The sequence below is a fragment of the Triturus cristatus genome, chromosome 7 (genome assembly GCF_964204655.1).
Source record: "Triturus cristatus chromosome 7, aTriCri1.1, whole genome shotgun sequence".
Classification (NCBI taxonomy): domain Eukaryota; kingdom Metazoa; phylum Chordata; class Amphibia; order Caudata; family Salamandridae; genus Triturus; species Triturus cristatus.
Window position 1 is genome coordinate 830,157,317 of NC_140590.1, and position 22,835 is coordinate 830,180,151.

A 22,835-nucleotide genomic window follows, 5' to 3' on the forward strand; every position below is an offset into this window, starting at 1 on the left:
TTTTATACCTTGCAGAGCTTCATCGATGTGTGTTCCAAAAAGAAGCTGACCATCGTAGGGCATGTCCAAAACTTTTGTTTGTACCTCCGGTTGGAATGAAGTCGCCTTCAACCAACCCTGGCGCCGTAGTACAGCTGCGCGCGCGAGTTGGAGAAATCCAGTAAAGGAGATATCCATCGCACAGTCTATGATCTCGGATGCAGACCATTCGCCCTCCAGCAAGATATTTTTTGCTTCTTCCTTTGAGTCCTCTGGCAAGGCCGCAAGGTATGGAGCAATATCTGCTCACATCTGCCTGTTATAGCGTCCTAACAGTGCCAAGGAATTGGATGCACGCACTGTCAATGCGGACATGGACGAGAAACGTTTACAGATATTGTCCAGCCGTCTACCCTCTTTGCCCGGAGGAGCGGTGTGAGAAGTTGGCCTGATGTATGATGTCACTAGTTCTAGTGTACACCTTATATCAGTCCAAATACCCTTATGGTGATTGGTTGTAAAGTCAACCTTATAGACCAGCTATCCTAGTGGTAGCATGGACAAGAGCAGTCTTAGGCTAAACTCTGAATGGCATGTGAAGCCAGCTGTGATACCATATATAATCCCTTGAATACCAAATGAAAGGACACCACAACAGATATATATAAAATAAAGTGTATTTATTCTAAGCAAACCCTCAGCACTCTTTATGAGATTAGAGGTAAGTACAACACAGTCTTATTTATGCATACATTAAGTCACACAGGTAAGTAATACAGTTAGGCCCTAGGGGCCACGCAAACCATATACTAAGAAAGTGGTATAAGGACCACTGTCACGGAAATAGAATAGGCCTAGGCCTAGGGAATCGCTGGGGCTACACTACACTAGCGTTAGTTAGGAAGTGGGAGGCCCACGGGATTCGTGTGCAGAGTGGAAACACTCACGCGTAATGCGTAAAAGTCAATAGCAATAGTACAGTTTAGAAAACGGTAGATTTAGGACACTTCCGGAGTAGCTAGGAAGTTGAGACTTGAAAACTAGACACTAGGATAGTCACTATCCTGATGAGCACCGGAGTACCCAAGTTACCTAGCCCACAGGCTGCGGTTGCATAGGGGTGAAGATGCGTCGTTTTCGTCGTCGACTCCTATGGATGCCTGAAGAAAGATGCTGACAGGCAGTCAGTGAAAAGTGTCCGGTGGATCCCAAGGCTGGGATCTAGAAGAAAGGAAACCTGCAAGCAGAAGGGACAGTCAAGGTCACTAGCCAGTGACCACGTGGAACCAGGAAGGAACCAGGCGATGTCGTGAAGATTGCAGGTGAAGGTGAAGCTTGTCGCTGCAGCCAGGAGGACCAGGAAGCGTCGAGGACGACCAGGACCAGGAGGCGAGCTGTCCCACGAAGGCTCTTGCTGTCGGCGGCGTCGAAGTTGGACTAGGACTCACCAAGCCTTGGCAAGCGGAACCCACGAAGAACGAAGGACTTGCTTCTGGTGCAGACCAGGAAGGTCTGGGGCGTTTCTTCTTTGCAGAGAAGCGGGAGCCAGTCTGGAGGAGCCAAACCAGCGCAGAAGATTTCAGGGTGCGTCGTCACAGAGGCCACTAGCCAGCGGGCAAGCAACCGGACAGACGCGGCAAGCAGGAAAATGCTGAAGGGCCCCACGCAGGACTCGTGGAGTGTGGGGGGCTGATCTTCGGTGCAGATGGTGCTTGGGGTTGGGGCTTCTCAATCCCCGATGCACAACTTCGAGGGTACCTCAGAAGCTGCGCTGTAAGTTACTAGCCACTTTTTCCAGGTAGCCGGTCCCACGTCGCTCGTCGCCTCCACGGATCTCAGCTCTGCTGCAGATGTGGATGAGGGTCGGAGAAGTCTGGAAGTCAAGGCTCTGGTCGGGCTCTGCAGTCGGTTCCTCGTAGAACGGTCGCAAAGCAAAGGGTAGTCTCTTGATGGTGCCGGTTTGCACAGGGTAGCCACTCCTTGGCTACAAGGGAGATTCTTCAGTCTTCTTCTTTCGTCGAATGTCGAAGGTCCAGAGTTTCTGTTCAGTTTTGCAGGTTCAGGATAATCTAAAGTCTTGAGGCCCAACTCCCACTCTTATACTAATCTGGGGGGCTCGGATACCTGCTAGGTCACGCCTTATGGGTGGGACCTGGGAGGGGGTGGTTACACCCACTTCCCTTTGTCCAGTTTCGCGCCAGAGCTGGGGCTGGAGTGCCCCAGCGCCGGTTTGAACTGGACTATGCAAGGAACACCTTGTGTGCCCCAGGCATGTCTCATTCCTTTCAGCCCACCCTGCCCCAATACACTAAAGGCTGTCTGGGGAGGTGCTAGCACCTCCCCAAGCAGGAAACCTATTGTCCAGGCCTCCCTGGCTGGGATCACTCCCAGCTGCAGGAGGTCAGACTTGTGTCGTGGCAGCAGCATCCATTTTGTGATGCTGAGGCTTTGGTCAGAGGCTAACAGTTGAAGTCTGATTTTAACATGTCTTTCCCTCTAGAAGGGGGGAATAATATTCTCATGTCCAGAAATGGCATGGGGGTATTATTCCCTAGTGTTAGACACCTTACACGACATGTTTTGATAAAGCCAAACCATAGTTACCATAACCGTTTAAGATTATAAGGCACTTTAAGAGTATATGGTAGGCTATATCATAGAACAGCTATAAGGACAAGGTTCCGAAAGCTGCAGACAGGCTCAGCTCATGCTAGAGCACCATCTCACATGTTACCAAGCACTCTGCCTCCAGGATTGTCAAGGCCTGCCATAGGAGTGACTGATAGGTACACATGTGTCTATATGTAAGTTAGGTATAGGAATACTACACCTAAGCAAGGGGTGATTACACGACCTTGCCCCAGCTGAGTGATCAGCCAGTTGTGTCAAAATGGAAGGCCAGGCCAGGGGTGGAATAATACATGCTGCAGCCCCTGGTAGGCCTAGGGTACACCTATGCCCTGGGTACCTAGGGTACACTGTACAGGGGCCAATAAGGTGATCCTATCCAAATGGGTTATGCACCTAAAGTACATAGTATTAATTTAGAGAGAGAACAGCAGGGCTGTGGGTCTGATTAGCAGGCCCACAGCCACATCTAAGTCGAAAACCAGTAAAGCAAAAGCAAAAAGTGGGGGTGAACATAGAAAGCAGACCCTACTCTCCTACAAGCGGTCAGCAGAGCGAAAGGATTATTTGATTTCCGCAGAGCAGCTTGTGTTATTACTGAGTCTGGTTTAGGATGGCCGGTTAGACAAGCTGGAGCAGTATCTGGAGTCCTTTATTTTTTATCCAGACGAGGTAATACTTAATGCACCGAGGAAGGGTTCTGCATTATCTCAACACCCTGATCCCATATGTAATCTATAATAGGGATAGATCTGACAGATTTTTTAAAAGGCTCTTTAAAATCATAGAGGAAGCAATCCGGTTGGTGTGAAGGCATAGGTATTTGAAAACGCTGTGCCGCTCTTTCCATTATGGTGTGAAATCCTCCAATGTCCTCAGGAGGCGAGTCAGCTGGAGCGGGCACGGGGGAAGCTGGACAGGGGAGTATGTAATCGTCCCACTCATCACGAGTAGATTGGGAATCATGAAGTTCCCCCTTCATGTTGATCCTCCTCATAGTCTGTAGAAAGCGGAGGTGGTGATGTGAAAGGCTCAGACTGCATGCTTAACGGTGGAGGTCGCGGTCTTGGTGGTTGAGACACAACTGGAGGCGGAGACGTTGCTGAAGTGGGAAATCTCTGATTATAGTCCTAAATGAGGAATTGCAGATCAGAAACTAGAGATGCAGGCAAACAAACCATGGGCGGTGGAGCCGGATAGCATTCTTCAGGATCAACCGACTGATCTTCCTGCACTTGATCCTCGTAGTCCGAACTGTCCTGGTACTTAACGTTAAGTTGCGATGGGCTTGTCGCCGTTCTAAACATACTGCCATGATCAGAATCTTCTTCCTTCAAAAGATGTGCTGGAGGCAAGAGCTGGACCCTACTAGGGGAGGTCAGGGCCGGCGTCAACGTACATTGTGATTTTTAGATGCACGTACGTACTTTTTAGGTTGGAATCTGTCGGCTACGGTCCCGTTGACTGAAGCGTCGACGGGTACCATGGTAGATTGAGGTCCCGTCGTCAGCCGTCGTCGATGAAGATTTCGTCGACAGACTCGCCGTCGACGGAGTCCTTGATGATGATGTGGATGTCGACGGGACTGTCGATGTCGACACAGTCGTCGGCGATCGCAGTGTCGACGGCAATTTGGACGTCGACGATGTCTTCTTTATCTTTAGCGTCGACGAGACAGGCCTACCGGCCGTCGACGATGGAGTCGTCGACGTGGATAGTGAATGAGACACGACAGAAGTTGAAACGGTCGTCGTCGACGAGGTCACACAATGCCGTAGATGGAGATCTCGTCGACGAGGCAGTCGTCGACGGGGTGGAAGGCGGCTTTTTGAAGGCATGAAGAACTTCCGGAGGAGAAACCTTCGCTGGAAGAGCCTTAGGAGGGACCTCTGAAGACTTTTTATGCGCCTTCTTTTGAGGTGGCTGCGACGAAGGGCCTGGGGAAGCCACCCTTGATCTTTTCTGAGAGGACTGTGAAGATATGGAAGAGCCCTCACTTTCCTCAGAAGACAGTACTGGATCTTTGTCTTTAAGCCTCTGCAGCCAAACGATCTTTGAGGGTCTTGGAGGAAAAGGTACGACATACCTTACAGTCCTTTGAGGAGTGATTCGGATAAAGGCAGTAGAGACAGTCCTTGTGTTGATCGTCCACATGAAATCTTTTTTCCACAGGAAGCACAAGACCTAAAAAGGCCTTTCTTTGGAGTATCTGCCATGAAGAACTGAAGAACTCCACCCCGAAGTTGGAATTTTGAAGTAAGAAGCACTGGTAATCCAAAAACAAGGAATGCTGAGCAGATCTCAGAGAAGACTCCCTTAGCACGACGTGCGGTAGAAAATCTGAGGGACTAGAGCTCCTTCCAGGAAGGTTTTCAAGGGTGGTGATAGCTGATTGGCTACTGTCCAAAGTTTGGTCCATTTTTACAAAACAACGTGGATATGTTACTAAGGTGAGGCCCTTGGCCTATTACTCTATAGGTCTAGTGAGACATTACTTTATTTATGTACTGGGGACTCCCATCCCCGACGACGGGGGAATGATTCAGGCATGTGAATCTATGAAAGATACCCTAATACTGGATAACGAAAGTGTTACTTACCAGTAGGAGCAGTTTACAGCCTGAAGAGTATTCTGGATTCACATGCTGTGCATTATTCCGCCATCTAGTGGTTGGGCCCAGAAAGGTCTTTTCTTTCCTTTTGTGGACGTTGACCACCATTCAGTGGTATGCCATCCCATATATGACATCAGATAGCACCCTGAATGTTCCTGTGCGCAGTCACCATCTTCTGATTCTTAATGTATTTGGGAATTTCTTCCTTGTTATTTTGTCTCTATTCTTCCCGCCTGATTGCATTATCTCCCATTTTGGGAAAGCGGGTGGGTCGCATGTGAATCCAGAAAACTCAAGTTGCAAAACTTCTCCTACTGGTAAGTAATTTCATTTAGCAGCATGAACCATGTTCTAGATTCACATGCTGTGCATTAGATTATGTAGCAGTATCCCTTCCTTTAGGTTGGTTGGGATGAAATGAGGAAGAGTTTGTAAACAGGTGCTGCAGTACTTTGTCCCACTTGTGCTTCTGTGTTCATTTGCACGTTCATACAGTAATGTTTGCCAATGTGGGTGGGGTAGCCCTTGCTGTAGTGCAGATTGTCAATGGGTATGTCTTCTAGGAACCCCAATGTTGCGCCTTTTGTCTGGTTGAATGTGCCTTCGGGAGTGTGGGAGATTCTTCCCTTTGTTACTGGCCACACTGAGTTGCTCTTGCAAAGGATACAAGCAACTTATTGCCCTTGCAAAAGTCTTGTCTTTTGCAGATAGTATATTAAAGCTTACATCCACGGTGTGTAGAGTCCTTTTAATTTGTGTTTGTGGTTCGTTCAAGAACACCGGAGTTGTATTTCTTTGAATGACGTATAAACTGCTCACTACCTTGGGTAGAAATTGTGTATTAGTTCTGTTAACCACCTTATCTTTGTGCATTTGCAGATATGGCTCCTGTATTGTCAATGCCTGAAGTTCACTCAGTCTCCACAGTGAAGTGATCGCAATTCGGAATGCAGTCTTTAGTGTGAGTGATTTGAGATCCACTTTGTGCCTCGGTTAAATCTGATTTAGTCATTAATTGTGTTAATACAATTATTTAAGTTTCACATTGGTGCTGGAACCAAACTTGGTGGAGCAGTTTTTTTAATCCCTCTAAAAACCTCTTCATTACTGGTGAAGTGAAAAAAAGGTCACATGAGGTGCCCACGGTGTAGCGCTACTATAGCGTCCAGGTATACCTTTAATGATGAATAAGTTAATCTGCTATCCAACAGGTGAGTGAGGTATGTTAGTACAGTTTTCATCCTTTTAATTGTTTACATTCTTTTTGCAGTGGATGTACCTTTTCCACTTTGCTGTATAACATTTCCCTGTGGTACGTTTGTTTCTTTAGGTATTTCCATTATCCTGGGCATTAGTTTCATATGCTCGAACTGTATGTATTCAGGAGCCATGCCGTTAGGCAAAGTGTTGCTGCCTCCAGGTGGTACACTCGCCCCTTCGGGGTCCTTATCTGCTGTGATTATGATATTCCCTAGTAGACTGGAATACCAAGACTGGCTGGACCATTAAGGGGCTATGAGGAGAAGGTTAGTCCCTGGTTGTCTATTTCCAGCACTTTGTGATTTAAGGTGAATCTGTGGAAAAGCATGAGCAAACCTCCCTGACCAGTTTAGTGACAGGGCATTCACTTATGACCCATGGTGCTGAAACCTGGTGGTGAAGTGTTGGCATTTTGGGTTTTGAGCTATTGCAAAAAGATTTTCTGGCCTTCCCCAGGCCCCGAATATTTTCTCCAGTGTTTTTTTTTCTGCGTGTGTGTGTGTGTCAGGGGGGGGGGGGGGGGGTGGTCAGGGGAGGTGCAGAAATACTGTGGCATTGGGGGGGGGGGGGGGAGGAGGTGGGGAGAGGCATGCCCATTCTGGGCAGCCCCCACCCCTACATATAAAAAAAATAAAATGGCATAATCCCTGGCGCCTTCTTGCTTGGACGAACATAGCATCTCATGTAAAATGCATGTAATTATGGAGGCTTGCACCTTTGGATTAAAGCATCCAGGGCTGACTTTAGGCAGGTATTGGCTATGTTCCGCCCCCTTGTACGGCTGCTTTGACCCTCTTTTTATGCTCTTCAGGAAGGTGTTGCATGAGGGACTCTCTCGTCCCACTGTTGATGGCCGTATCTGTTCAACAGTGCATTTGAGTTCGCAATACACCACTGCGTTGCATCCTCCCTCTCCATTTCCTCCCAACCAGGTCAAGCCTCTTGCTCTCCATTTCAGCTCATGGCACCTACTTGTCTGATATTTTGCCACTCTTCTAAATGCAGAGCTCTAGCGCTTGTCCCCAAATTTCAGTACGAATATCTCTGCCCCGTTGATATTTCTCCTGCTGTTACAATAAGGGGAAAACAACTGAGTTCTGTAAGAGAGTGCCCATATTTTGCAAGGGTGCCCCCACTTTCTGCTTAACTGTTGATGTGTTTTGATTGAGTGTGCCCAGGGTTCCTGCCAAACAGGTACCCAGGGAGTATGTTCTTTCCCCAAAATGCATTGAAAACAAAACCCCATTGTCACTCTTTGGCCGCAGGTCAGTCCCTTGTAAATGGTACCACAGGTACCAAGGACACTGTGGCTAGGGAAGGCCTCTAACGGCTGCAGCACTTATTGTTCCACCCTTAGAGGCCTGGTACCTTTACACCCACACACTGCCTTTGAAGGCTGCGTGTTTTGGTGCAGAACAAAGTGAAGACTCAACATGGCACAAATCCCTGTGTGCCATGCCTACAAACTACTGCCCTGGCATAGGTCAGCCATACCTCTAGCTGGGTGCACTATACCAGTGGTGAGGGTACAGGTGCAGGAGCCCTGTACCCCTACAGTGTCTAAGCCAATTATTAGACATTGTAAGTGCAGTAATGCCATTCAGATGGTACTGGGAGTTTGTCATTACAAACTCCACAGCACCATAATGGCTTTATTGAAAACTGGGAAGTTTTGTATCAAACTTCTCAGCACATTAAACACACACTGATGCCACTGTGGAATTTAATGAAAAATACACACAGAGGGCATCTTAGAGATGCCCGCTGAAAAACGACCTAACACTAGTGTCCGGAGAATCCCCATTGAAATCAACAGGGCACCCGACCAGCACCCTGCACCCAGCAGCCGCTGCGGGTGTACTTTGGGAGCTAAAACTGATCCCCCTTACCCTGAGCTAAAGCCCAGGAGCTTTGCTCCCACAACCTTGTGGCCTGCTAATGAGCAGCCACCAACCCGAGGCCCCCTATCCGTCATTGGATAACATTGGGCCTCAGCACACGGCACCCGACCGCCCTAGTGCCGCTGAGGGCGTTTTGAGAGTGCATCCTTGACCCTGGGTGAACCAGGGTTCTAACCCCCAGAATACCAACTCCCACAACAAAGTACTTACCTGTTAACCGATAACTTCATGTCTCTCCATAGGAATACATTGACTGGTTTTCCTTGAAAGATGTTCCAAGTGTAGAGTTGGTTTTGTATGGAACTTTGAAAAATTGCAAAGAACTAAACATTTCTTACCTTTTCTCTAGGAAATGTCCCAGTGTGACATCTAGGTGTATCACACTGAGTAGAAAAAGTAATCTAGAAAGTAATTCAAAGTAATCTACCAGTAATTTGCACTATATTGAAAGCATTTACAAGCCTCTAACAAAGTCATTTTCATTCAGCTTGCTTGTACTGTTCAGCCTGCCTTGTAAATGATCATATACACTTACCGGTGCCAGGCCTGCTTGGGTCTAGGAAATAAATACAACTATATAATATTTTTATACAAAGCAAATTGGTCTGAGTTCAGTCTTCGAGTGTGTGGCATTAGCTGATGGAGTGTGTACAACAAATGCTTAACATTACCCTCTAATAAAGCCTTACTGCTTGCACACAATACCACAAATAGAGAGTAAGGTGCTATCTACTTTAACCTCTGCCTACCATTGTGGTTCCACTGGACTCTGCACACTATACCTCATTTTGGTATAGTATAAACAGAGCCAGCTTCCTACAAGTTACCTACTTTTCAAAAGACCTGAAGAATTTCTTCTTTTCCTCCAAACGCTTTACAGATCTCAGCCTCATTCTTCATCCCCAGAATATTGTCCGAATAAGAAGAAGAATAAGTGTTTACAGTTGCACGTTTGGCTTGAAACAAGCGAGACAAAACCAGGAGGAACAGTAAAATAACTTTACAGCAGTAAAGTGCAGCTGCCAGTTCTGCAGGATCAACAGATGTACTAATGAGTGGATTCAGGATTAGGAGACCTTCTAGACCCATCTCTTCAAAACCTTGCCTGAGATGTCAAGGAAGATCTTCTGAAGAAAAATTTTTTTTAAAAAAAAATCAGTCAATCTCAAATGTTTCTATTGCAGCTACCTTGGTGAGCAGTTGGGCTTGCTACTTCAAGTAGACACTGATCGAGTGCTTAAAAGACGATGATTTGCCTGTTAGCTGTAAGTGATGGGATCTCGAAGTCTAAAGCAAAACAGATCTACATAGCGTAAGATTTTCTCTTCATCTTTTCTCCGCTTCCTCTCACTAAATTTCCCTCCATCAGAGTCTCGAAGGGTTGCTGGCACTGTCATAGTGGACACTGAATGTCCAGTAGAACGCTTGTCGCTCTTCTCCATGTTGTAATGTCCACCTTGACATATCTGAGCAAAATTCATATCAAAACTGAAACTCTTTAAAAGGTGAAATATGGGAGACAAATCACACACATTCGATATGGGTCCAAGTCAGCTTTTCTCTTCCCACAGGATACTTTACAAAAATTGAATGACATGGAAAAAAAGCCAGCCACTAAAAGCTCACATGAATTCTAAATTGTTAAAGACTATGAAACACACAGATTTTTCCAGGACATTTTTTATTTCAGTGGAAATACAGAATTCATTCTAAGGCAACTGCTAGTACAAGGTATTGTGGAGTTTGAAAGCACCTGAACTCTTAAAGGAACTGGGTGCATTTTCAACTGTATGTTAAAGCCTATCATGCAAATTCCTCATTAGCTAGACATTTTAGGCAGCAGTGCTATAGATAATGTAGTTTTGAGAAGGTGAACAGTTTAAAATTTAGGAAACCTTGGCTTTAATATGCTTTTGAGGCAGATGAACAAAAGTTACTTACCTGTAAACTGTGGTTCTCCAGTATTGGTGTCTTTCATAGATTCACATGCTTGAATATTCCCCGTCGTCAAAGTGGGAGTCCCACGGTACATAAAGCAATGTAGTAATAACCCAAGCCCATTAGGCATAAAAGAAAGAAAAACCATAGAGTTTTCATAGATAGACAACTTGTCACTTCTATAACATATCACTGTCGTTATGTTCTAGGCCAAATCCAGCCAATCATGCGTCCGCACCCTCTAGAACCCTCTCCCCAGAGACTCAGGCTCTCAGATTTTCGTAGCACAAGAGTGACATAAAGTCAAATACACAATAGAGCCTCTGAGGGGAGGTGGGTGGGTCGCATGTGAATCTATGAAAGACACCAATACTGGAGAACCACAGTTTACAGGTAAGTAACTTTTGTTCTTCTCCAGTATTGGGGTGTCTTTCATAGATTCACATGTTTGAATAAGAGTAGTGAGCAGTGATAGCAGAATAATACAAGGTACATAAGAATCAAAACAATAGCATATACAGTGCAGAAGACTATATGCATATAAAAGCTATATATATATATATATAATAAATAAAAGTACCTTGTATGCAGAGGCTCACCTTATATAAAAAGATTACGAAGGACTGCTTGTCCCACGGCTGTGTCCGTGTTGTCTGCAGCATCCAGACAGTAGTGTCTCGTAAAGGTGTGTCTGCTGGACCAAGTCGCCGCTCTACAGATGGATTGAAGAGGGACTCCAGCAAAAAGCGCAGTAGAAGAAACCACCTTCCTTGTGGAGTGCGTTTTCACAGCAGCAGCGAGAGGTTTTCCTGCTTGTTGATGGCAAAAGGTAATAGCAGAGGATATCCAACGTGCTATAGATTGTTTGGTGACAGGATGACCTTGTCGCATGCGTCCGTAGGCGACAAAGAGTTGGTCATTTTTACGAATGGCAGCAGTTCTTTGAAGATAAAATTTGAGACCTCTCTTGACATCCAAAGAATGAAGTGACTTTTCTGCAAAAGTTTGAGGATTAGGAAAAAATGTTTTTAAAACAACCGGCTGATTGAGGTGGAAATCAGATGGCACTTTAGGGATATAGGCCAGATTGGTGCGAAGCAGGACAGAGTCATTAGTAAATTGAAGAAAAGGTGGGTTAATGGTAAATGCTTGCAAGTCACTGACCCGGCGTGAGGATGTAAGAGCTAGGAGAAGAGAAGTCTTCCACGTGACATGTTTGAGGCTGACCTTATGGATTGGCTCGAATGGCGATTTCATGAGCTGCGCCAATACAATGTTTAAATGCCAAGGAGGAGGAGGCCGACGTATCGGAGGAAACATCCGAAAAAGTCCTTTGAAGAATTGTTGCATTACTCTTGACGAGTAAAGGGAGTTAGAGCCATCTTGACGGAATCGTGAAATTGCCGCTAAAAAGACTTTAAGGGTAGCATATGAAAGGCCCGATTTTGCTAGGTGCAAAAAGAAAGGTAAAAGTTGCTCTGGCTTGGAATGTATAGGATGAATTTTGGCATCACTGTACCATGAACAAAATCGTTTCCATTTGAGTTTATAAGTTTTTACAGTAGAAGGAGCTCTAGCCTTTGCTAAGACTTCTCTGCACTCCAAAGGGATGTCCAAATTCACAAATTCAAAGTACTCAGGTTCCAAGCCGCTAAGTGTAGAGACGCAGGATCGGGATGACAAATTTGACCGTGTTCCATGGTCAAAAGATTCAGAAGAGGACGAAGCATGATTGGTTCGCACTGAGACAGTAGCAGCAGCTCCGTGAACCATATTTGTCGAGGCCATCGGGGGGCTATTAGGATGAGCCGACAGGGTTTTTTCCTCATTTTCCGTAGAACTTTGGGGACTAGAGGAATTGGTGGAAAGGCGCAAGCATAAATTGTGGACCAGTTCATCAAAAAGGCATTCCCGCATGACTTTGGTTGGGGAAGCCAACTTGCGTAGAACTGGCATTTCCGGTTCAGATAGGTTGCAAAAAGATCCAGATTTGGGGGACCCCATAGCTGGAATATGTGATCCAGAATGGGTTGGTGCGATTCCCATTCGTGATTGGTCGTGGAGGATCTGCTTAGGGAATCCGCCAGAATGTTGGACGCTCCCGGAACATGTACTGCTGTGAGGGCAATGTGATGTTGAATCGCCCAATCCCAAATCTTTTGAGCCTGAAGGGACAACAGAACGGACCTCGGGCCTCCTTGCTTGTTGATATAGTGCATGCACGTTGTGTTGTCCGTCCGGATCAACACCGTGCTTCCGTGAATGATGGTTCTGAAAGCTTTTAAAGCCAGAAAGATGGCCAGTAATTCTAACAGGTTGATGTGTCTCGTCTTTTGATGAACAGACCACTTGCCCTTCACAGTTAGGCCCTGCAAGTGGGCGCCCCAACCCTCGAGAGATGAGTCGGTGGTGAGGGTAAATTGTGGAGTGTCCGCTAGAAAAGGACGCCCCGCGGAGACATGATCTTCGTGAGTCCAACACAAAAGAGCTCTTTTTAAGCGATGGGTGACTGACCAAGTCGTCTAAAGTGCCCGAGACCTGAGCCCATTGCTTGTCCAGTTCTTCTTGGACAGGTCTCATCTTCAGGCGGCAGAGAGGGACTAGAGGAATGCAGGACGACAACATCCCTAGGAAAAATTTCAACTGTCGGACAGAAACGAACTCTTTTAGAAGGATAGAGGCCGCTAGATCGCGAAGACGTTGTCGTCGTTCGTGCGACACAAAAGATTTTCCTAGAGTGGTATCCAGAATGGCTCCCAAGAACAATCTGTTTTGAGCTGGATGCAACTGAGATTTTTCTAAGTTCAGTGTGAGGCCCAGAGACTGGAAAAGGGATCTGCAAAACAGAGTTTGTTTGGACGCTAGTTCGAAAGACTTCGCCTTTAGAAGGCAGTCGTCTAAGTAGGGAAAGATTTGAACTCCCTGAAGGCGAAGGTAAGCTGCCACCGGTGCAAGGACTTTTGTGAACACTCGGGGAGCAGAACGAAGGCCGAATGGCAGGACCTTGAATTGAAAATCTCGTCCGGCCACTCTGAATCTGAGGAATTTTCTGTGTCGTGGTAATATGGGAAGATGAAAATAAGCGTCTTGTAGATCTAGTGTTGTCATGAATTCTCCTTGAGAGAGAAAAGGAAGGACTTCTTGTAGGGACAACATACGGAAAGTTTGTGTCTTTATGTATTTGTTCAGGGCTCGCAAATCCAAAATGGGACGCCATTCTCCCGATTTCTTCTGTACAAGGAAGAACCTTGAGTAGAACCCCCTGCCCTTCTGTAGTTTTGACACCACTTCGATCGCGCCCTTTCTCAATAAAATGTTTAGCTGCTTCAGTAGCTCTTTCAAATGTGCAGGAGGAGGACCTCTTGGTGGAGTATTTGGAGGAATCTTTATAAATTCCAAAGCGTGTCCCCTGCGCACAATATCGAGAACCCATTGATCTGTGGTTATTTGCGACGATTTGGAAAAGAAGCGGGAGATTCGACCTCCAAGTTTTGGAGGAGTCCGTGACTGAGGGTAGTGAGAGTCATTGTTTCTTTGAGGAATCCTTTCCTCTGTAGGAAGATTGGTCTCTGTATTATCTGTAGTTGGAAGAATTTTGCTGCCTATAAGATTGCTGATTTTGTGAGGAATAGCGGTTTTGTCCTTGCCTGTATTGGTTGGAATTACCACGAAAGGAATAAGAGGAACCACGACCTCTTGCGCCTCGAAAAGGCTGTTTTTTGAACTGTAAAGATCCTAGAGCACGAGCTGTGTCAGTGTCCTTCTTGATGGCTTGAAGGGCATCATCTATATGCTGGCCAAAAAGGGACTCGCCGTCGTAAGGCATGTCCAGGATCTTTGTTTGCACTTCGTGACGAAAAGACGTGGCCCGTACTGCAGCACCAGCCAAAAGACGGAAGCCAGAAGAGGAGACATCAATGGCGCAGTCTATGATTTCCGAAGAAATTCTTTCTCCTTCTTGGAGAATCTTCAAAGACTCTGGCCTGGATGATTCAGGAATGAGATTAATCAGAGATGAAATGTCCGACCACATCTGGCAATCGTAGCGGCCCAAGATCGCCAAAGAATTGGCCGCTCGAACCGTAGCTGCTGCCATAGTAGAACATTTTTTCCCTATACCATCCAGCCGTCGACCTTCGTGATCTGGAGGTGCTGACAAAGGAGATGAAGGGTTCCTAGATCGGCGTTGGGCTGCCTGAGTAATAATAGAATCAGGCTTTGTTTGTGAAGTCAAACAGGCTGGAGAATTTGGAGGAGCCTTGTATTTTTTGTCTATCCTAGGAAGGATGGCTGGAATCGAATTAGGAGTCTGCATCAATTTAAGGCCCTCTTGCCATATAAAATCAATGATCGGAATGCAGCGGACCTGCTTTTGAGGTTGGTCCTTAAAGTCATATAAGAAACAATCCTCCTCTCTGGTTGTCATAGGGAGGTGAAATCTTTTCGCTGCTCTTTCCATGAGCAAATGAAAACCACCAATGTCAACTGGGGGAGAATCCAAAGGGGCTGGATCAGCGGGAGAAGGTGTTTGAATCTGATAGTTGTCAGTCAGAAAGGAGGGAAGCATCATCCAGCTCACCTTCCTCCTTGTCAACGTCATCATCTTGTTCCTCGACAATATCTTCCAGTTGGATTGGAGGAACCCCAAGACATTGTTCTCTGGGCACGGATGTAGGTGTGACTGTTTCCCTAGGAAAAACAGGTTGTTGAGGTGTCTGCGGCGTTGGAGTGGTATGGCCAGACCGCGGAAAACGGCGATTATAATCATCCAGCATGTACTGTAAATTGGAAATCAGACTTAAAGGCAATTGTGCCATATGAGGTTCCTGAACTGGACGTGTGTCATAAGATGAGAAATCATCTTGTTGCAAGTCTTCGTCATCATCATCCGAGTCCTGTCATCATCATCCGAGTCCTGACATTTAATTAGAAGTTCTGAAGGACTGCGAGCAGCCCGAAATCTATCATCCTCGTAGTCTTCATTGTCAGATGAAAACAGCACTTCAGGAGGCTGTACAGGTGTTTTAAGTGGCATCAGGGTATCCAGAGACGAATGCCGTCGTCGAGAGTTTGAAGTCTCTAATGGTAGCAAATCCAGAGTTGGAGTCGTCGCCGTTGTTGCTGGCAGTGAAATTAGACGACGAAGCCGCCGCCGCCGACAAAGCCGCCGCCGCCGCCAAAGCCGCCGCCAAAGCCGCCACCGCCGACAAAGCCGCCGCCAAAGCCGCCGCCGCCAAAGCCGCCGCCGCCAAAGCCGCCGCCGACGACGTCACCGTCGACGACAAAGCCACCGCCGACGACAAAGCCACCGCCGACGACGTCACCGTCGACGACAAAGCCACCCTCGTTGACGAGGTCACCCGTCGACGACAAAGCCACCGCCGACGACAAAGCCACCGCCGACGACGTCACCGAGGTCACCCGTCGTCGACAAAGCCACCGTCGTCGACGAGGTCACCCGTCGTCGACGAGGTCACCCGTCGTCGACGAGGTCACCCGTCGTCGACGAGGTCACCCGTCGTCGACTAGGTCACCCGTCGACGACGAGGTCACCCGTCGACGACGAGGTCACCCGTCGACGACGAGGTCACCCGTCGACGACGAGGTCACCCGTCGACGACGAGGTCACCCGTCGACGACGAGGTCACCCGTCGACGACGAGGTCACCCGTCGACGACGAAGCACCCGTCGACGACGAAGCACCCGTCGACGACGAAGCACCCGTCAACGACGAAGCACCCGTCGACGACGAAGCACCCGTCAACGACGAAGCACCCGTCAACGACGAAGCACCCGTCAACGACGAAGCACCCGTCAACGACGTTTTTCTTCTGCTTGATAGTCGTCGACGACGACGAAGTTAAGGGTAGCGTCGATGAAATGGGTCTCACCTTAACTGACACCAGCGTCGACGGTGAAGACACCGACGACATGATCATGGTTGGCTTCATAGACATAGATGCCGAGGTCGTCGATGTAGATGCGACGCTGGCAGCTCTCGTCGACGGAGAAGGCGTAGATGAGCTCGTCGACGAGAGAGGCAGTTTCTGAGGTAAAAACTGCGCAGATGGAGTCTTAGACGCCTGAGAATCCGATCTCGGGGGCGTCAATGAAACAGACTCCTGGGGGGTGGGGGGGGGAATCACCCCTCTTGACGTAGAAGGCGGTGTAGAAATCTTTTCTCCATGCTGTTTCTTCATCACCTTAGGTCTAGGAGAAACCTTTTGAGAGTCACAGGACCTTTTCAGAGAGGGAGCAGTGTGGATGGAAGATACACTCTCCACATCAGAAACAGGATTTTCTGAAGTTTTTAACTTCTGTAGCCACAGAAGGAGACTCCCTAAGTTGTCTATCTATGAAAACTATGGTTTTTCTTTCTTTTATGCCTAATGGGCTTGGGTTATTACTACATTGCTTTGTTATGTACCGTGGGACTCCCACTTCGACGACGGGGAATATTCAAGCATGTGAATCTATGAAAGACACCCCAATACTGGAGAACTACTGATTTTTCACCCTCTTATTCTGGGTCATCGAATGCAGCCAGAAAGGTTTTACTCCTTGCTTTTATTGCAGCCTATCTGCTGCCATTGCCTTTCACTCCCTTCAAAAAGGTTGGTAGAAGAGATTTACTAGTCACGTTTCGTATTGTGGTGACTGATTAAACTGTTTGCCTTTAGTAAACTAAATAAATGGCCATTTTAAGGCTTTAATAGGCTGCAAAAGCAATTGTTTTTTTCCCCTTCTTAAGCGCACATTTATGTACACGTTTTGTATATATTTGGGAAAGTGTTTTGGGATCTCAATGAGGATTACAACCAACCCACACACACGCCCTCGCCCACTCACCATCATATTTGGCAATGTCTTCATCAATATCTTCTTTCTTGGCTTTTGATAGAATCCATCTACAATGAAAAAAAAAATATCTGAATGTAACAAACGAGTTTTTAATAACTACACAATATTTTTTTTAAGGGCAAATGCACATAGAATACAAGCAGTCTCCAACTTACTCAATACAAACTAAAGATAGATGCAGATTAAAAGTAGTGATTTACTTGATATTTGTTAAAGCAGATGTATTTTTCAACTAAATGGTGGTTGTATTGGGAATTTCCTATGTGTTTATCATATCGTAATTAATGCTTTTGTGGTTCTACATGTAGGTTATATCATAAATAAGAGTTAAATATGTTTTTGTATTGAAGATAGTCTCAAGTACTCTTTGGACGACCAGAGACCAAAATGCTGATGGACAGACCACCACACACCTGCCAACAAATTAACTTGCCTCTATTAAGGAAAAGAACGCTTATTAACTACTGAGAAGTTATTGTGGGGAGGGGCAGGGGTTTGCTCTTTCCGTTACAGGTCACTCGCTGAAAATCGTGTAATTTTTGTGATCATTGCCTGACAGAGGGCCAATGCTGCTATTTCGACCCACTAAGGAGATTGAATATGCTACTTACCAGTATGCATCTGTTCTTGGCATGTAGGGCTGCTGACATTCATATCTGTGCATAGATCGCCGCCTAGTGTTGGGTCCGGATGTTTGCACGTTGTTGTCCTGGAAGAGTCTTCGAAGTATCCTGAGATAGGTGACTCCTCCCCTGGACCACAGTGCGCATGGGCATCCTCTCCATCCTCAGATTGTTTTTCGCCATTGTGGCAGTGATGGAGTAGATACAGAAAGTGATGACCATGCTTACAGTAATTCTGAGAGCTGCAGCTGCTACAGGCGCCGGGGAGGAGGGTGGGCGATATGAATGTCAGCAGCCCTACATGCCAAGAACAGATGCATACTGGTAAGTAGCATATTCAGTTCGAGGCATGTGGGCTGCTGAATTCATATCTGTGCATAGAATATATAGCAGTACCCTCTATTAGCGGCGGCTACCAGTGCCAGCTACAGCGGTCTGAAAAAGAGTTTTGAGAACAGCCTGTCCTACAGCTGCCTGCTGTTTTGATTGCACATCTACACAATAGTGTTTGGTAAATGTATGTGTAGTGGACCAGGTGGCTGCTCTACATATATCATGAAAAAGGAATGTTTCCCAGGAAAGCCATGGAGGCCCCTAACTTACGTGTTGAGTGGGCTCGTGGGGGAATCGTTAATGTGCGTTTAGCTTTTTGATAGCAAATTTGAATACATTTAACGATCCATCTGGCTATACCTGCTTTGGAGATGGCGTTACCTTTGTGGTGTGGGGCAAAGGCAACGAAAAGTTGTTTTGTTTTCCTAAAGACTTTAGTCCTGTCTATATAGTACATGAGGGCTCTCTTTACATCTAGTGTATGGAGTGCTCTTTCCGCGACAGTTTGTGGGTTTTGAAAGAAAACAGGCAGTTCGATAGTTTGATACATGTGGAACTGCGATATCACCTTGGGCATGAATTTGGGGTTGGTACGTAGTACAACCCTGTTGGCGTGAACCTGTATGAATGGCTCTTGAACGGTTAGTGCCTTGAGTTCACTAACTCTCCTCAAAGAAGTGATCGCTACTAGGAAAGCTACTTTCCAGGTGAGGAATTGAATCTCGCATGAGTGTAGAGGTTCGAAGGGTGGACCCATCAGGCGTGTGAGGACCAAGTTGAGGTTCCACATTGGAGCCGGTGGGTGGCTTGGAGGAATTACACGTTTAAGTCCTTCCAAGAATGCTTTGATGGCAGGCACTCTGAATAAAGAGAGGTGCTGCATGTTCTGGAGATAGGCTGCTATCGCGGTTAAATGGATACGTATTGAGTTGTATGCCAGATTGCATCGGTATAGGTGTAGGAGGTAACAGATGATGTTTTGAATGGATGCGTCCAGCGGGTTAATGTCATTGTTGTTGCAGTAAATGACAAACCTCTTCCATTTAGCCGCATAGCAAGCTCTGGTAGTGGATCTCCTGGCCTCCTTGATGATATCCATACATTCAGGTGGCAGGTTTAGGTAGCCAAACTCTAGGACTTCAGGAGCCAGATTGCCAGGTTCAGCTGTTGCGGATCTGGGTGCTGAATCTCTCCATGGTTCTGCGTCAAATGCGCGGGTTTGATCCGCAGCCTTTGATGCGGCACCACGGAAAGTTAGAGAAAGGTGGTGTACCATGGTTGGCGTGCCCATGTTGGAGCAACCAGGACGAGTGTTAGTGAGTGTTGTCTGAGTTTGCGTGCCACCAGCGGTATCAATGGTGCTGGGGGAAAAGCGTACGCAAATCTGCCGGACCAGTTCATCCATATCGCATTGCCCTGCGACTGCGGATGTGGACCCCACTGCTGGAAGTACGGTTGGAGTACTGATGGGTGTAACTCCCACTCGTGCATTTGGTGGCTGTGTCTGCTGAGTAGATCCGCCATCTGGTTGACCTTGCCGGGGAGGTGTTCCGCCATGAGGAACATGTTCCTCTGAATGGCCCACTTCCACATGCTCTGAGCCAGATGAGACAAATGTGGAGAGTGTGTTCCTCCCTGCTTCTGTATGTAGTACATGGCAGTCATGTTGTCCGTCCGGATCAACACGACTTTGCTGCACAAATGTACTTTGAATGCTTTCATTGCCAGGAAGATTGCCATCAGTTCTAGAAGGTTGATGTGCATCTTCTTTTGTTGTATTGTCCATAGTCCCTGCACTGTGTAGTTGAGTACATGAGCTCCCCATCCCTGGAGAGACGCGTCCGCTGTCAGTATTATTTGTGGAACAGGCTCTTGGAACGGTCGGCCCTTGCAAAGGTTTTGTGGATTCCACCAATGCAGAGAGTTGTATGCCCGACCGCTCACCAACACTAGGTCTTTTAGTTGCCCGTGAGCCTGATTCCATTGACGTGCTAAGCACTCCTGAAGTGGGCGCATATGTAGTCTCGCGTGTGGGACTATGAAAATGCAGGAGGCCATCATGCCCATCAACTGCATGAACACTCGTGCAGGAAGGGAGTGTTGGGGTTTGAACTTGGAAATCATCAGTTGCATGCTGTTGATCCTCACTAAATTTGGCTGAGCTGTGGCTGCCAGAGTGTCTATGGTCGCACCTAGGTACTGTTGTACGTGTGCGGGTTGGAGATGTGATTTCGGATAATTTAGTGAGAACCCCAGACTGTGAAGAAGGTGAATGGTGCGGGACATGTGGCTGGCACATTGCTGGGCTGACTTTGCCTGAACAAGCCAGTCGTCCAGGTAAGGGTAGACGTGAATGTGTTGCCTCCGTAGATGTGCAGCCACAGTAGCTAGGCACTTTGTGAAAACTCTGGGTGCTGTTGTCACGCCGAAGGGAAGAACCTTGAATTGGTAGTGCTGCCCTTGAATAGTGAACCTGAGATATTTTCTGTGTGAGGGGTGAATGGGTATGAGGAAATACGCATCTTTGAGGTGTAGCGTGGCCAGGAAGTCTCCCTGTTTGAGCAGCGGGAGGACTTGTTGTAGGGTGAGCATGTGGCAATGCTCTGAGAGAATGTAGCGGTTGAGGGGTCTCAGGTCTAGTATAGGTCTGAGTGACCCGTCCTTTTTTGGTATTAAGAAGTACAGGGAGTACACCCCCGTACCTTGCTCGTGGACGGGTACGACCTCTATTGCGCCTTTTTCCAGCATACTTAGCACTTCCTGCTGTAATAGCGCTAAGTGCTCTGAGGACATAGGACGGTGTTTTGGCGGTATTGTGGGTGGAGTGGAGGTTAATTCTAGGCAGTAACCGTGTTTGATAATATCTTTGACCCACCTGTCCGTGGTGATGGTGTTCCACGTGGACAGGAACCTTTGTAGCCTTCCCCTGACAGGTGTTATGTGGTCGGGAGGAAGGGAGAGGGCGTCACTGTTTGTTCTTGGGGGAGGACCTGGTATTGCCGTATCCGCGTCCTCTGCCCTTTGTGCTGGAGCCACGATAACCACCCCGGGTGTTTTTGTCGTAGGTACTTTGTGTGTTGCCCTTGTTGTAGGTTTGCTGTGACCCCTGTCCTCTACCTGCTCCTCTATTTCCGGGGCGACGAAAGGAGCCACTCCGAAAGGTCTGCGTTTGGAGAGCCCCCATGGACTTTGCAGTGTCTGTGTCCTTTTTTATTTTTTCTAGTGTGGTGTCAACTTCTGGTCCGAATAAGTAGTCGGGGTTGACCGGCTGATTGAGGATGTTATTTTGAACCTCCGGTTTGAATCCGGAGATTCGTAACCAGGCGTGTCGTCGTAGCATGACGCTGGTGTTTATTGCTCTGGCAGCTGTATCTGCGGCATCCAGTGCACACTTAATGGATGCGTTCGTGAGGAGTTGTCCCTTCCTGATGAGGATCTCTGCTCCCTCTTTGTATTGGTCAGGGAGATGTTGGAGTAGGGTTTCTAATGTGTCAGTGTGCGCGATCGTAGCGAGCTAGGAGCGCCTGGGTATTGGCAATACGCCATATGTTAGCTGCCTGGGCTGCAACCAGTTTGCCGGAGGTCTCTAGCAACTTGGACTCTTTGTCCGGGGGAGGAGCATCCCCAGTTGTCTGCGAGTGCGCCCGTTTGAGAGCATTAGCGACTACGATGGAATCCAGAGGCAACTGGCCTCTAATGTACGTAGGGTCCCCAGGCGCCGACATATATTTCTTGTCGATCCTGGGGTTTATTACCCTTGCCCTGGTGGGTTCTTTGAAAATGTCCTTTGCTGGTTTGAGGACACCTTTCAACATGGGTAGAGTTTTGATATTCCTTTCTGAGGATGCAAAAGTATCCATTAGAAAATCGTCCTCGATTGTGTCCGAGTGGAGTTGCACACCATGATTGGCCGCAGCACGTTCAATGAGGGCGTTGAATGCGGCAGTGTCCTCTGTGGGAGAAGTTCTCGCCATATAGCTGCGTGTCCTGTGTATCCATAGGTGCACCCGGGTCTACAGGGTCATCCCAAGCCTGGTCAGGGTCCTGTTGGGCTTCAGGGTCCATCTCTTTGGGGTAGGGGACGTCGTCACCCATGTAGTCCTCCAAAACGTCGGTTTCGGAGGGTGTCGGAGAGAAGGGCTGTGGATCTAGGTAGGAGGTATGGAGACGTTCGTAAAGAACTGGTTCCAAATCTGCTGGCAGCTTTTTCTTTAGCGGGATCCGGTAGGAGTCCAAAGCTCGCTCGGAAGATATTCTCCGGTTGTGGAGCATAATTCTGCCGGTGTCGGCATCGATGATGTGGGACGGTGACGTCTCCGTAGGAGAGCGGTCGGCAGGTGTGATCCTAGTTTGGGTGACACGTGTTCTGATTTCAAACATTTTGGGCGCCGTGGATGGCGGCAGGCCAAAAGTGATATCGGGTGTTGCAGGAGAAGCTTTTTGAGCTTTTTGCGGCTCGGAGCCCGACGTGTCCTGGAGGGCTGCCTTTTCTTTGATGCGTTGCAAGGACGCTGCAACTTGTCGCACCTGGAACGCAGACGGTTCTTTGGTGCCGAGCGGTTCTGTAGAGGCAGGCGTGGACTTCTTCGGGGCCACGGGGTCATCGAGTCGAGGAGAGGTAGTAGCCGTCGACGGCGTCGATGATTGGGCCTTAGGTGCTGCTTTCGAAGTGGTGTGCGACGCAGCGGCCATTTTGA

The 22,835-nt window shown here is 47.6% G+C and overlaps 1 protein-coding gene across 1 annotated transcript in view; it reads right to left on the reverse strand.

Moving 5' to 3' along the window:
* CANX (calnexin) overlaps positions 1–22,835 on the reverse strand; it is a 499,168-nt gene that overhangs the window by 256,091 nt on the left and 220,242 nt on the right. Inside the window, exon 4 of the mRNA XM_085617760.1 lies at positions 17,171–17,229. Coding sequence (XP_085473886.1) covers positions 17,171–17,229 — 59 coding nt within the window. The remainder of the gene's footprint in view (positions 1–17,170; positions 17,230–22,835) is intronic.